Genomic DNA, 15,350 nt, shown 5'->3' on the forward strand with positions numbered 1-15,350 from the left:
CTAGTCAAATCCGTCTTTAAATAGGAAATGTGTGAAAACTTTTTTATGGTGACATTTGAAGCGAGAAGTAGTTAATTAGCATTCTAAATATTGCCACAAGACGAGGTTTTCTATGACGACTGTCTTCAACAAGGGAGGTAATTACAATGTGGCGACAATTAAAAAGGAGTTCCATACGGACATTTTATCTTCGCCCTTGGGGAATTTCTAGCATGGTTAAATTATTGGATCTACTTATCTGAGGTGGGAGAAAACTTAATACATGATCAACAGTCATTGTCTGATGCCTATTCATACTCTATGTAGAATTTATAATAATGCTGTCTTGCACTCGATGGGTTTCTTCATAAGAAACAGGTACATGTGCCTGTGTTTGATACCACTAAAAACCTCCCTTGGTGGATCATGGTAAATAAGAAACAGATAACTATTTTTGCAAAATCAACTTATCTACTAACATGTAGTTAGCAGTTTTATGGCTTGGATATGGAGAGGTTTACACACACAATACTGTTTGTTATCAAGATAACATTTATTCAATGTTAAAAAAATATCATTATAAGATGGGATTGAAGTAAGAAAGATGTATAGCAATGTGGTAATATGAATGTGTATACAGTTCACGTAATATTAACCACATGTACATTTTAATGTATCTACAAGCCAAGTTGAACCAATTCCTGACTTTGTTACTATAACATAACTTTTGCTGTCTTTGTGTACAATGGAATTGTTACGTTTGAGCAACATCTGCCAACATTGTTGGCAATAGACAATGCACAGGTACAGTTTGCTGTAATTGCCTTTTGACTGTGTAATTAATGGTTTTCAAACCTAAATACTGCCATCTATGTCTACATTTCCTTGCAAACATGATTAAGCATGACCCATTATCATTTATGCAAATATGAAAGGACCAGTCTTAAAATACAACTATTTCACAAACTAAATGACTCATTCATGCCAATGCCAGGACCATAAGGAACGAAACGTGTACAATGACATTGATGAACATGAAAATAAAGCAGAAGAGTCTATCAAGGCAGACTGACAGTTGATGCCAGGTGGGACGCCGCAGGGACCAGCTGAGTCGGGTAGAACGCTGTACCGACCTCACCGAGACATAGCTGCTGGGTCGGCTGGCCGATCTCACTGAGCTGTTGCTTTTGGGTCGGACAGCGTTGTCGGGGGTAACCCTGTTCCTCAAGGGGGACAACCTTCGGCGGGGCTGGATATGACCATTAGCAGTTTTCTGCCCTTGGCCACTAGTGTCTATTGGTGGCATCTGCACCATGTCAACAGGATGAATGGAGTGATCCAGTGTAAAGTCCTGCTTAACAGGTGGTTCAGTTTTTACACTTGCACGGCTTGTCGTGAAGCCATTGTCCTCCATATCAAAGTTAATGCATACCAGATTAGCAAGCCCTAATATGAAGTTCCGGGTTTGTTTTGATACTTCATGGGTCTCTTGCCGTAAGCTCACCCAGATACACAGAATTGCACACGCTGTCTCCAACACTATCAATAATAACACTGTAAACCCATATGCACCTGAAATAGAGAAAAGTCAGAATCCATTTTAGAGCAAATATGAAATTAAATACAAAAATACAATTTCAATGTGTAGAATATCAGAAATTATATTGCAAAACAATAAATCTTTTATCAATAACTAATAAAAGTAACTGCCTTCAAATTTCAACCAACTCTTTGTAATAAACAAATCGCTAAGTAGGTAATAAAAATACTGCAGGTACTTGGTCAAGAAAACCATGCCATGCATGCACACACACACACACATACACACGCACACACACAAACACATCAACTTACTAAGGATGGTTATCTGGTTATTACAAGGTATGTCTTGCAGTAAACTCAGATAGAATGTCACATAGATCAAGAGAGTGATAATGGGGAATGTTGCCTTCTCATTGCCATCAGCAGGCAGCAGGAAGGTGAGCAGGCTGACAGCAGACAGGAGTATGACCGGTACAAACACCATAAGCCAGTAAAAGCGTGAGGCGTTCCGTCGCAGGTTGATGGTGTATGAAAGTCTGCCTATTTTCCGGTTCTGGCTGCTGGCTTGCTCCTCAAAGTCATCTCTACTGACGGAAGTTGACTCAATTGTCCAGCCGGTATTCTCCCTGTAACACACATATAGTCCTGCAAATGGATACGAATATCTGGCGTATTTCTTTGACTAACCGGTCTGTGTCAGTAAACAAGGGTTTCTATATATCAATGCATGTTGCAGTTGTGAACACAGTGGTACAACATTGCTATCCAAGATGGCGTCCAAGATGGCCGCCGAAAATCATTGTTTTGACTATAACTGTCCTTATAACCATAAACAAAATAATTTTCTGTAAATTTAGTGATGTCACTAAAAACTTACAATCAAAACATTCATATAAATCAAGAACTTACAATAAATGGTTAACTGATGATTGTACCATTTTATTCATATAAATGGAGATAATCCACTATTAATAAAAGGTTATTTTAACAAAAAAATTACCTGGTACATAAAGAATATATGAATTTTGTAGATTTAAAATATTCAGCTAATTTGTTTCAAAATGTTTGTATTAAATGAATATCAAATGTATCTATAGAATTATTGTTTATTTGGTAATTAAACTTAGAGAAAAAAATGTTTGAAAATCATGTTTGGTAAAGCTAAAAAACATTTACAATAAGCACATGATCAGCAATTGGAATTGAATTTGTCACTTAACTATCTGTCCTTGTTAACTTATGCAACACAATTTCTATGGCATATTAAGTAATAACCAAGTATCAGTACTCCTTAAACTAATACAACTTTAAACATACTAATTAAAACTATGTATTAGGAAAAAATCTGTTTTTGATTTACATAATGCTATTTACAAATAGACCACTTTTTGACTATTGAATTAACACACTGTTCACACTATTGGTAAGGAATCACAACCATTGATAGCTATGAACAAATGTTTATCAACATCTAGTTCTCCAAAAACGGGTCCAAGTGCTCTTCATGTATCAACGATGTCAGGGTGAAGATATTTGTACATAGTATCTGTAGATTTGAGAAACTACCTTCACAACCGCATGCCTCTGTGCAGAGCTGTTTGTTTCTAAAGCAAGAACAGTCATCACAGCATAAAGAACAGTAACAGTTGTTGCAAACCATGTCGTTTAACAACTCCTTGTAATTCATCTTGGTTACACCAAACAATTTCTAATACTTTTGCAAGCAGACTCATATCGAAGATTACCGGGGTGTATTGTTGTCCTAAGGCATTCATACACTCTTTCCATCGCAACAGTACAGTGTATATGGTACTAAAATCAGTTGGTGTTGCCATGATTATGGAGTTAAATGCAACATTTGAGACACTTGCTGTTGCCTAAAACATTGTTTTGGCATGAAACACATCCCATGGTGGATATACACTTCATTCTGAAAGATCATCACAGAACACTGAGCATCGGCCAAAACTGTAAAGTAACTCTTTCAATCTTAATTGAGTTACAGCTGGGGTGAAGGTTGGATTGACTTCCTCTAGAGAAATAACAGGTTCAAATGTTGGGCATGGTCTGTTGATTGGCTTTCTATACTTAGTTATGTTGCACAAGCTACCCCCTGAAAATGCAGAAATATTGTGATATCTTATTCCGCATTATTATACATTGTCGCACATTAATACATAGAATTTTAAAGCTGTTATTAATTACTACTTTATTATTTGTACTTTTATTATTTTATTCTTATTTATATTTTATCACATCTTTCATGGCTGTTTTTAAATTTAAATCATTAGTTTTATTTAATATGAGTGTGTACATGCAATATAAAATATACTGTCAGTGTGAATTATAAATCTGGAACGCAATTTGTCGAAACTTCTATTTGTTGATCTTTACAACCTTGGAATCTGCCTGTCAGCGCTGACCTTTGGTGAAACCAGTATAGATGTCATGGCATGTGTCATGCCCTTGCCATCAGTTGTTGTTTCATTGTGATCCCAGTTGTCTGCTACCCCTACAACAAGTTGGCCACCATCACGTTTGCGTGTTACCGGTATATTGTCAGGAACAATACCACCTGTTTCAGTTATGCATTGTGTTTTGATTGCATGTTCAGCTGCAGAGGAGAGAAACATTCTGAGTTCCGAATATGAAATTCCGTACCCTAGACTGTTCATATCTTCAATTAGGTAGCGGCTTCCAAATTCATTATACAAGTGCACTGTAAGTCCAAGATGCTTTGGTGATTGAATTGAAGAGACTAAACTTGTAACATCACATGCAAGTGCTAGGAGTTTAACTTCTTGTTTATCATTTGGAACTTCAGTAGCATTTTCATAGTCCTTTGAATTTGTCATTCAACATATCATTTTGTATAAGAGAGGATCGACAAACTTCTTCTGAGATAACATAGACATTTCATCAACAGAAAAATATTCACTATCAAGTGTTTCAGTATTTCGCAAGATTCGTCTTCTTAATACACCAACAGCTTTGTGTACTATGCTTTCGTCAGTAGCTATGTCAATTTCAATGTCCTCATCACTTGCATCATGAAAACTTTGTTCCAGCTCTTTGTAATCTCTCAAAGCTTCTCCTACAGTAACATCTTTTGAGCAAACTAAGTCTGATTTACCATTTGGTACGAAATGTCAATTCAGGCCATACATCTTGTAGAAGAATTTTGATGTAAAAGCTTCTGTATGTTTCTACATTATCACCAAAGTCTTCTCTTGCGATTTCAATAAATCTTTTCCTCAAGTCTTACTTCTTTTAATTGAAATGCTGCTGATCTATATCTAAATTTCTGAGCAATGTTTCTATTAATTTGGTCTGTCTTCAGGTTAGTATCATAATATTTGGTAAGACAGCCTTTCTTTCGGTGATAGCGAGCCTCCAGAGCCAAAAGATCCCCATTTGTATAACTTCTTAGCCTATTTATCAAAGAAGTGTCATTCTTTATTTCTGCTGCTTTCAGGACTTTTGAGTATGTACTGTTATGAAGTGATATGTTGCTCTACAATTACGATGATAACGTAAAGGAAGTGAGCCTTCTTTTATGAATTCTTGATTGGCCAAAATCTGGCTGCCTATACAGTCGGCTCTTGCTTTACATGATTGGAAAAGAGTGTCAAGTTTTGAAAGATTTGGGTTCTGTACACATGGGTTAGTGGTAGAAAATCCTTTTTAACAGAAGATGCATTTCTTAATGTTAAAGTCATAGTCATTATTTTCACTACTGAGATCATCCATTTTCCTAGTGGAAATGTATGACCTCTTGTCATCAGTCTATCATCTGGAAGTAAAAAGAAGTATATTTAAAAACCATAAATACTTTCCAACAACAGCAATAAAATCATTGGTTGCTGTGTTTTATATAGCTTATGATATAATTGATAATACTATTAATAAAAGTTTTATTGCTTTAACAAGTTATACTAATTAATTATGTCTAATAACAGTTCTGATTATATGTGTTTTGAGACTAAAATATACACCTAAATAACAGTTTTTAGGTTATGAAATTTATCTGGTAACTAGTGCTTATCTGAGTACTACTTAAGTTCAAAGGATTTTTTTGAAAAGAGCTACATATATAATTTTATTTCTTGTCATTTTCATTAAAATTATTATCAAAATTAACTGCAGTTGTTTTATAAAATGTCATTATTGTTATGGTAAAATATCAATATATAATTAGTCTATTGGAATATTGTTGTATAATAGATTTCTTTTTTTGTGGAAAAAAAATAATATATACCCGGTAAAGCTGTTTAATTATGAAAAATCAAAGAGTGATTTTCATAAAACTTACCTTAGCCAAAAGGATGTTTCATTTTCTTCATTTCTTTGGTGAAAATGCATAAAAATGCAATGATATTGAACAATGACCTTCTGTTGTTGACATATAAACCATGACAAATGTTTAACAAAGGGCAGCAACTCTTAAACTTTAAAACATTTTTTACTGTCATGGTATGTCATAGCATGCGTTATTGCATGCATCAATTACCTTTTCATTTTGTATACTTCTCTAAATATTGTTTATATAATATATCTCAGTTAAATTTGCTTGAGCTTAAGGTTTTATTGTGCTGTTTCAGACATATTATCTTCATTTGAAATTTAGTCTGGTCTTTTTCTGTAAAAATCTTAGATATACTGGGTAGAGTTCTATAATTTTAACACAATAATGTGTTCATATTATCATTTTTATGTATTAATTAATGTTTTTATCGTATTCTGACTTTATTAACTGCATTTTTTAGTCATAATGAATATTTAGGCAATAGTTAAAGCTTCTGATAATTTTCGGTGGCCATCTTGGACGCCATCTTGGATAGCAATGTTGCACCACTGTGTTCGCAACTGCAACATGCATTTTTGTAAACTACAGACTTAGTCCGTTATTTTGATATATAAAAACCCTTGTTTACAGACACAGACCGGTATGGTGTCAGATTTACCAACATATTTCCGACAAAAAAGACTGTCAACAAATATCGGCTGTTTTGCGGTTACCCGGACCTGATTTTGTCCTGACACGAGGAAAGTTTGCTCGTGGAGAATGTAAAGCATGGAAATACCTTCAAAAAAGGCGAAGTCAACGTTGCAGGTTCAAATTTTAAGTAAAAAAACTTCAGAAACTAGAGAAAATTCAGAAGTAAAGATAATAATAATATGCGCGGCCAAATAGTAAGTGCGGGCGCAAAAAAAGTTTTTTTATTATTTTTTCGTTTTTCGAATTTTAGGTGCGGCAAATCCGACGAACAAATGATCAATTTGTTGTGGCCTTAATGACACCTTGTTAAGAAATTGCTTTTCTAAATATTGAAATCATAATCAGTTAATGCAAATACTTGAGCATTATACCTGTACTGGCCAAGATAAACGCTGTTTAAGAGTGGGTACAGAGGCGTCTCCTCTCCTGTCTGAGACCCGGTGGCCACAGTCAAATGGCATGTCTGGTGGTCATACGGGTAGTACATTAGATCTGCCTCACAGAATACCCTTGTCTGCACTCCTGGCTCCCAGACCAATGTTCCCGTGTGGTATAATGTCACCTTCAATGATGTCTGGTCTAATACAGCTGTATTGCTGATGCTGTAAATAATATATTTGTATATTACCTTAAAAATATCCATTTTTTATCCTACCCAAAATAACATTATACAAATATTGTCCTGCCTCTTTACTTCACTTGTTTCTCATCCACCAATCCATGATTCTTACAAAAAAGAAAGAAGCATAATGCACACCTGAATGATGGCTAAGGATCACCTTTAGCTGCTACTAACTTGGCAATCTCTTACAGAGTTAAAGGATTTTTAATTGAAATCCACTTGAATGTGTTTTTCACTTGATCTATCAAAGGCAAAGGGCCATAACTCAAGACCATCTAACATAAGATTTATAAACTTTCAAAAGAAAGCCTTATTTTTGGTCATGTTTGTGTCTGATAATTGAGATTCCATTGCATTTTATGGGTATGCTGTATTAGAACATTTTGAGTTTATCTTGACATTATTTCTGAGATAATTTCACTGTATACCAATATTATAAAATATTAAGAATGTTGTCCAACAATCCTTGAATATTTACTTTCAATCAAGACGTAAATATCACTTATATTTTCTTACACAAAGGTATATTTTGGAAACAAAGTTACAAGAGGTAATACTAAGAAAACTTTCAGTAGTATACATGCTTGTTACGGCTCTTGTCACACTATGCTTCATGATCCATTAAGATTGGATAACACTAGTGGTATCTGGTACATTTGTAGTTTAGTTTAAGGCATAAAAAGGAAATGGGAAACATGTTTATTAAGTTTCCAAATGAGCTTATGTTATTTGTGTTTAAAAAATCAAAATGAAGCCTTATTTGCATTAACTAAATATGTTGCCTTACTGTTTCAATTTACTTTCTGCATTATGTAAACTGTGATTTATATGTCATATAACATGACCCATGATTGGAACAAAATTTATCTTATCTTATGGTCTCTTTAAAATGTGAGATCAAAAGCTTACATGTTTTCAAGCACCAAATCAGGCATCCAGATCTCAGAGGGAGACACTTGGTAATGTGTTATACCCTTCCACTGATCTCCTGAAGTTTCCCATTGCAATAAAGGATGGTTCCAGGTCTGAAAAAATAACACATGGCAAAATAAAACAAGAGGCACATCAGTGCCTGTGCTCCACTGGCCAAAAGGTTCAAGCAAAGACCACCTAACGAACATTTTCGTCAAGTTTCATAGAAATACAATCATCAATTTTTGAGGAGAAGTTATTTAAAAAATTTTTTTACTTTAATAGCTCTGGCTGCCATGTTGTGCAGTGGACCGAAATGATTTGGGCAATTTGAGTAAAGGAGCACCAAACAAACATTTCTGTCAAGTGTTATCGAAAAAAGGTCATCGGTTTCGACGACAAGTCGTATAAAGTTTTTTTTATTTTTTAGCTCTGGCAGCCATGGTGTGCAGTGGACTGGAACCATTTAACAAATTTTGGTTAATGACTACCCAAGTAACATTTCTGTCAAGTTTCATTGCAATACGATCATCGGTTTCTGAGGAGAAGTCGTTTAAAGGTTTTTCTATTTTTACCTCTGGGGGCCATCTTGTGCAGTGGACCAAAACCATTGAAGCAAATTTGATAAAGGACCATCCAAGGAACATTTCTGTTAAGTTTCCTCAAAATCTGATCATCGGTTTCTGAGAAGATGTTCTTTAAAGGTTTTTCTATTTTTTTGCCCTGGCAGCCATGTTGTGCAGCGGACCGGAACCATTTGAGCAATTTTGGTTAAGGACCACCCAAGGAACAATTCTGTCAAGTTTCATCAAAATCTGCCTATCCGTTTTAGAGGAGATGTCGTTTAAAGATTTTGCTATTTTTAGCTGTGGCGGCCATATTGTGCAATGGACCAGAACCATTTGAGCAATTTTAATAAAGGACCACCCAAGGAACATTACTGTCAAGTTTCATCAAAATCTGCCGAACCGTTTCAGAGGAGATGTCGTTTAAAGATTTTGCTATTTTTAGCTCTGGCGGCCATATTGTGCAATGGACCGGAACCATTTGAGCAATTTTGGTAAAGGACCACCAAAGGAACATTCCTGTGAAGTTTTGTCAAAATCCGCTTATCAGTTTCAGAGGAGATGTCGTTTAAAGTAAAAGTTTACGCACGCACGCACGCACGCACTCACGACGGACAATCTGTGACGACATAAGCTCCATGGCCTTCGGCCAGTGGAGCTAATTATGGTATGCACTGCCAATTTTCTAGGTTTGTGAGTACCGGCAGATAATCATAATAATATACATACATAATACTAGTTACTAAAGAATATGATACACCCAGTTATTATGTGGGGGGTGAACAAGAAGTAAGTATAATTTATTTAAAGTGAGTAAAATTATAATGAAAAATTATAGAGTTATATATCAGCATTGATGAACAGAACATTTTCTAAAACACATAAAAATTGCAGAGATTATAACTTTTTATTTGTTATTATGCCTAAATAAATATTTGTAAGGTTGTCTCTGACAATGCTATTGATAGAAACGATGCCCCCTGGCCCTTACACCACTTCCTCAGGTCTTATTATGCATTGTGAAGACGTGAAAAGGCCAAACACATATGCACACCTTCGCATAAAGAATTGTTTAAGTCAATGAGAAATACCTGAAAAAGAATGGCCCTCGATGGGGAGATTATCCCCCTTTAACTAGGAATGTGTCCAGTGTAAATAAGCCAAAGGCTAACGAATACCCCCCAACCCTTCCCTGTCTAGGTTGTTTGCCCTGGCCTTAGTGGCCTAAAGCGAATATTACCCCACTCCCACCCACCTCAGGGGAGATAACAAACCTGTTTCTCTCATTTTCACCATAAAGGGGTCATGATGAAAAATGACAAAGGAGTAGGCCACCAAAGCGAATATTACCCCACTCCCACCCACCTCAGGGGAGATAACAAACCTGTTTCTCTCATTTTCACCATAAAGGGGTCATGACTCCTGACAGGATATTCCAAAATGAAGGTGGACGGGTGAATTTGACAGTCTGCCAACCCAATTTCTGTTTACCCACCCCCACCACCTCCCCCCCACACATGAGTACCAAGGAAATAATACAGGTGCACAAAATCACATATACAAAGGTTCACATCATGGTCATGGATAGCTGAAAGTTTGAGAAAAATATATTGAAAAATGACAAAGGAGTAGGCCACCAAAGCGAATATTGTAACAAATTTAAGGCCTGTATGCACCTAACTTCAGGACTTTTGATGGTCTTTTTAAGGACAAAATCAATTAAAGGTCTTTTTAAGGCCATGCAAACATTCTGATTAATACAGGTGCACCAAATCACATATTCAACAGTTCATATCATGGTCATTGACATCTGAAAGTTTGAAAAAGATTTATAGAAAAAATGAGAAAAAATGACCAAGGATTAGGCTAGACAAAGCTGTATAATTTTTGCCTATTTTAACTTATTCAGGGGCCATAATTGGAGACATGATCATGTGATTCCAACCACAATCACAGGGGCAAATGTTCTCACCATGGCTAAAAGTTTGAAAAAGATTCATTCAAAAATGACGAAGGAGTAGGACGAACAAAACTAATTTTACCCAATTTAACTCATTAAGGGGCCACAACTCCACTCAGGATCATGTGACTCCCACCAAATTCATGGAGGCAAAGGTTTACATCATGGCCATTAATATTTGAAAGTTTGAAAAAGATTTGCTCAATAGCTTCAAAGAAGAATCCTGGACAAAGCTAATTTTGCCCAATTTAACTCATTAAGGGGCCACAACTCCACTCAGGATCATGCGACTCTGACCAAATCCACGGAGGCACAGGTTTACATCATGGTCATTAATATTTGAAAGTTTGAAAAAGATTTGTTCAATAACGACAAAGATGAATCCCGGACAAAAAAAACGGACGGACAGACGGACAGACGGACAGACAGACAGACGGACAGACGGACAACCCGATTCCAGTATACCCCCCCCAAACTTTGTTTTGGGGGGTATAATTATGAACAGAGTTGACCATACCAATGAAAATAACAGTATTAGGTTATGTAAGTACATTTATTCTGTAGGTTATGGTGGATCTAACAAACTACTAATACAAAATCTCATACCACAGTCAACCATCCAGTAACAGACAGCGAAGGATCTTCAGTGTTCTGAAAATACAAACAAAACACCCAGCAAGAATCAATAAATGTTTCTTGTTAGTATTGAATCATTTCTATTTTCCATTGATTGTACAAAGTCATGATTCCCCACAATATAATGTCATGAATGACAGTATGCATGTAGTAATAGGGGCTTGTATACTCTGTTGGCACACATGGTACACATTCTGTTCACACAACACAAGTATCATGGACTGATTTACTGGCAAAGTTTCATTTTTAATGATCTTTTTAAGTAAATGGAATTGACAAATTTTATAGAACATGATTATATTGTTTTTGTCTCCTGTATCAGACCTTAAACAAAAAGGCGATCTTAACAACTTCATAACAAGAGCTTTAACAGTCACATGAAAAATGCCTCTGATAATGTGCCTTGTCTGACGAAAAACCATTATTAAACCACAAGAGATGTAAAACATCTATGCCTCCCTTATGGCAGCCAATTAGACAATAGTGAGTAATTTAAAGTTATGATCAACATTCCTGCAAGTTTGAGAAAAGTAGGACCAAGCATACCATAGCTATCATTAAGATAAGCTTTTGGTGTTCAACGTCATTGTGAAAGTGACCTTTGACCTACTGACCTCAAAATCAATAGGAGTCATCTGACCAACCTCCCTACCAAATGTGAGGACCGTATATCTGCATATTCTATTTATCAATCAGGCCAGTTATTTGTGTCCAAGGTCACTCCGACTGTGCCCCTGGACCTACTGACTGCAAAATAAATAGGGGTCATCTGCTGGTCAAGATCAACCTCCCTTACCAAGTTTGAGGACCTTGGGCCCAAGCATACACTAGTTATCAATTGGCCTTTTTGGTCTTCCATCTGACTGACCTTCTGATGGACTGACATGTGCAAAGCAATGTACCCCTGCTGCTTCGACGGGGGCATAAATATATTGCTCATTAATTACAACACTATTCACTTATATGCATGCTATTTATTGAATATTGTTCTTGGCAACATAACACACAATTACCTCATCCACTACGTTCATGAATGAATTTGAATCCATGGGCTTCAGCGCTCCAATACAATTTCAATCACTGGTTGTAACTATTATTTGACATGTGAAAGAGAATGAATTTAATCTTTACAAATATAGAAAGAACTTATGGTATAACAAAGTTTGTTTAGTCCAACTAACCATTTCATGAATATTCATGAGATTAAAGGAGATGGAAAGGTTGACTTCCTCATTGAACCGAACCCATGGGTCATGACCTGCCACGGCTGATTTTAAATTCTTTATCCCAGTATAATAGTCACTGTGCTGGCACTGAACTCCACAGAATATACCTGCAAAACAAGCTTTATTATGTTTATATGTAAAAGGAAAATATTCTGATGAATTTTGAACCATATAAAATGTCTCCAGTGTATACAAAAGAGATGTTGTTGTGTTTTTTTTTTGGGGGGGGGGGGGGGGGGGGGGAGGGGGGTCTTAGGCTTTTAAAGGGTTGAAATGACAAATGGGTTGAAAAGTCTTTGATTTCCCAAATGACAAAGTGGTTGAAAAGACTTGGGCTTGGACAGCCCCCCTGCCCCCATTAAATTTGTATGGTCTTATGGCCATGACATTTTTGCCAATACAACAACCACATGACACCAATAACTATAACTTTAAAACTAACTCAAGATACAACTGATAGTCCACCATTTTCAAGTTTGAATACAATTGCGTAAGGATGACTATTTCTGAAGTGTCAGATTTAGATATTATATTAATTAAAATATAAAAGAACTAAAAGTAATTAATAAGTCTTAAAATGGATTGAACTATATAACCTTTATTAACATAGAATGAAATTGTAAACAATTTAAGAGGTAATTAGTTAAGCTTTAAGGAAAAAAACAAAAGACTCTTGTAATTGTTCAAATTTCATAGGTGATTTATAGGCCAAAATGCCAAATGCCAAAAGGATTCAACAAAGAAATTTAGTTGATCAATAGAGAATTTCTGTGAAAAAAGGTTTATACAGAACAGGATACTGTTATAAATGGAGTTGAGTACATATTGAACGGTGCAGTAAGCTAATTTATGGAAAGTTTTAGAATTGCATTTATTTATCATATTGAAAGAAAGAAAAACATTCTATAAATTGTTACACAATTTAGGTTTACAAGTAATTAATCAATTCTAAGTATAAGTTAGAACATATTCGGTAAAATTTTAATGATAAAGAAGGACAGAGCCATTAGTCATTAAGATTTTACCTACTAAGGCCTAAATGTTCCCAGCAGGCAGGGAATCAAATAATGACATCATGTCTGTAAAATTGTACAACTTCAAAACAATTAAGTGTAATATTTATTAAAGGCTATCCTTATTAAAGGCTGACAGGCAAATTCATTGGCTTGAAATGTAGGTTATAATCTAAAATGTATAGAAGAACCTTTAGGGCATGCATTTATTCCTAGGTTCTTGACGCAGTATTTTAAAAGTGGTACAGTTTTTACCTGCAGAACCAAGGTTTTTTAAAACTTGTCCACTATTACTAATCATGTTTGAAATTTGGCAGAAATAATATTTCTGGTTCTTGCAACAGAGCATATATGAATTTTTTTTTTACATCAAATAAAAATACAAATTTTGCTTTTGAAATTAATAAATACACAGATAGCTTATTAATGATGTTACCATTCAAATTAAAGAGAGAATATAATGATTGACTTACCCAGAACAAAACTAAAAGTTAATAGGACATCCTTCATTTTGCAACAAACGTCTTTCATTTTGCAAGAAACTCTAAGTGATTCCGCACCAACATTACTGGCCAATACGCAATAGATACTTTTCCGTAACACAAAAACAAAATTTAACAAGAAGTAACTGGCAAACAAAATAAAAAGACAACAAAATCACAGTCATGTCTGTGACTGTGTCAGCTCATTAAACTCTGACACACGGTGAACATTTTACTTTTAATGCCAACAAAAACAATAAAAATTAATGGCTTGTGACTTTCTATAACTATCATAAATGTCTCCTGCAAATCTTGTAACTTAATACCTTATTTCTCCTTTGACAGCCATGCAACACATCTGATAATCAGATAGTTTTCGTTTGAATGATTTTTCATTTAAATGATTAACATTTTAAGTAAAACAAAACAAACAAATACTTTCATTTTTTTTAAAGGTTAAAGTATACTCTTAACAAAACTGTATACAGTTACAACATCCAAATGTGCATGGACTTTAAGCAGAAATTTGATATTCTAATTTGTAAACAGGAATGGCTGCCTCTCCAAACAGCACAATGCACAATTATTATTCTCTATAAATGTCATAAAGACCTACATTCTGACCAAGTCTCATGAAGAATAGGTAAAATTACAACAAGAATTTCTGTTTTGATCGAGTTTAACCAAACAGCACCAATAACCGAACATGACCAAGAATTTATCATCGCGTTCAAACCAGGTTTGATTAAGATTAAATAAAATGTGGCCACCCTAGTCTCAAGGGTTTGAACATTTGACATACTTTTTGGACTGGACCTATCTTTCATAAAGAAAAATATTTAAAACCATGTTTCATTAAGATAGTGAACAGTATGCCAACTCAAGTAAATTAAAAAGAATTTTGAAACCTTATATTGACCTCGACACCAACTTCTTTTTACCAAGAATGACCCATAATAAAGACTTATATTTTAAAAGGACACACAGTCTTACAGTTTTATGGAGCTTGAACAGAAGATGTTTCAACAATGTTTTTTTAAGCATTTGACCAAATGACCTACTTTTCAGAACTGTTTCATTACTATTCTCACCTAGATTTCATACTGAAGTCAATATTGTGCACAAGGTTCATGAAGATTGGGTATTTTTTAAGTGCCAGTATTTAAAACATTTGACTTTGTGACTTAAATGGAATGAAATGACACAACATGACCCATAATCAAAATTAACCTAGATTTGAAAGCAGATGCACATTTCTGAACAAGTTTCCTAAAGACCAGTTTGAAAATGTGGTCTCTATAGACACATGCAAAATGTTTCTGATGAAGTGCAAAGATTTTATATAATATATAAAATTTAACACAATATATCGAAGAAATTTGGACATACACGTACGTGTTAGGTCAACAAGTG

At 35.0% G+C, this 15,350-nt stretch overlaps 1 protein-coding gene across 1 annotated transcript; it reads right to left on the bottom strand.

Annotated features, from left to right (window-relative positions):
* Window positions 1-518: 518 nt before the first annotated feature.
* LOC128202940 (neuronal acetylcholine receptor subunit alpha-9-like) lies at window positions 519-14,139 on the bottom strand. Its single transcript, XM_052904140.1, has 7 exons — window positions 13,929-14,139; window positions 12,398-12,549; window positions 11,187-11,231; window positions 8,052-8,167; window positions 6,892-7,122; window positions 1,834-2,147; window positions 519-1,551 (listed from the first exon to the last, which is right to left on the bottom strand). Exons 1-7 carry the CDS (start codon window positions 13,984-13,986, stop codon window positions 959-961), a joined length of 1,509 nt encoding a protein of 502 aa, XP_052760100.1. The 5' UTR covers window positions 13,987-14,139; the 3' UTR covers window positions 519-958.
* Window positions 14,140-15,350: the final 1,211 nt, after the last annotated feature.

The sequence above is a fragment of the Mya arenaria genome, chromosome 2, assembly GCF_026914265.1.
Source record: "Mya arenaria isolate MELC-2E11 chromosome 2, ASM2691426v1".
Lineage (NCBI taxonomy): Eukaryota > Metazoa > Mollusca > Bivalvia > Myida > Myidae > Mya > Mya arenaria.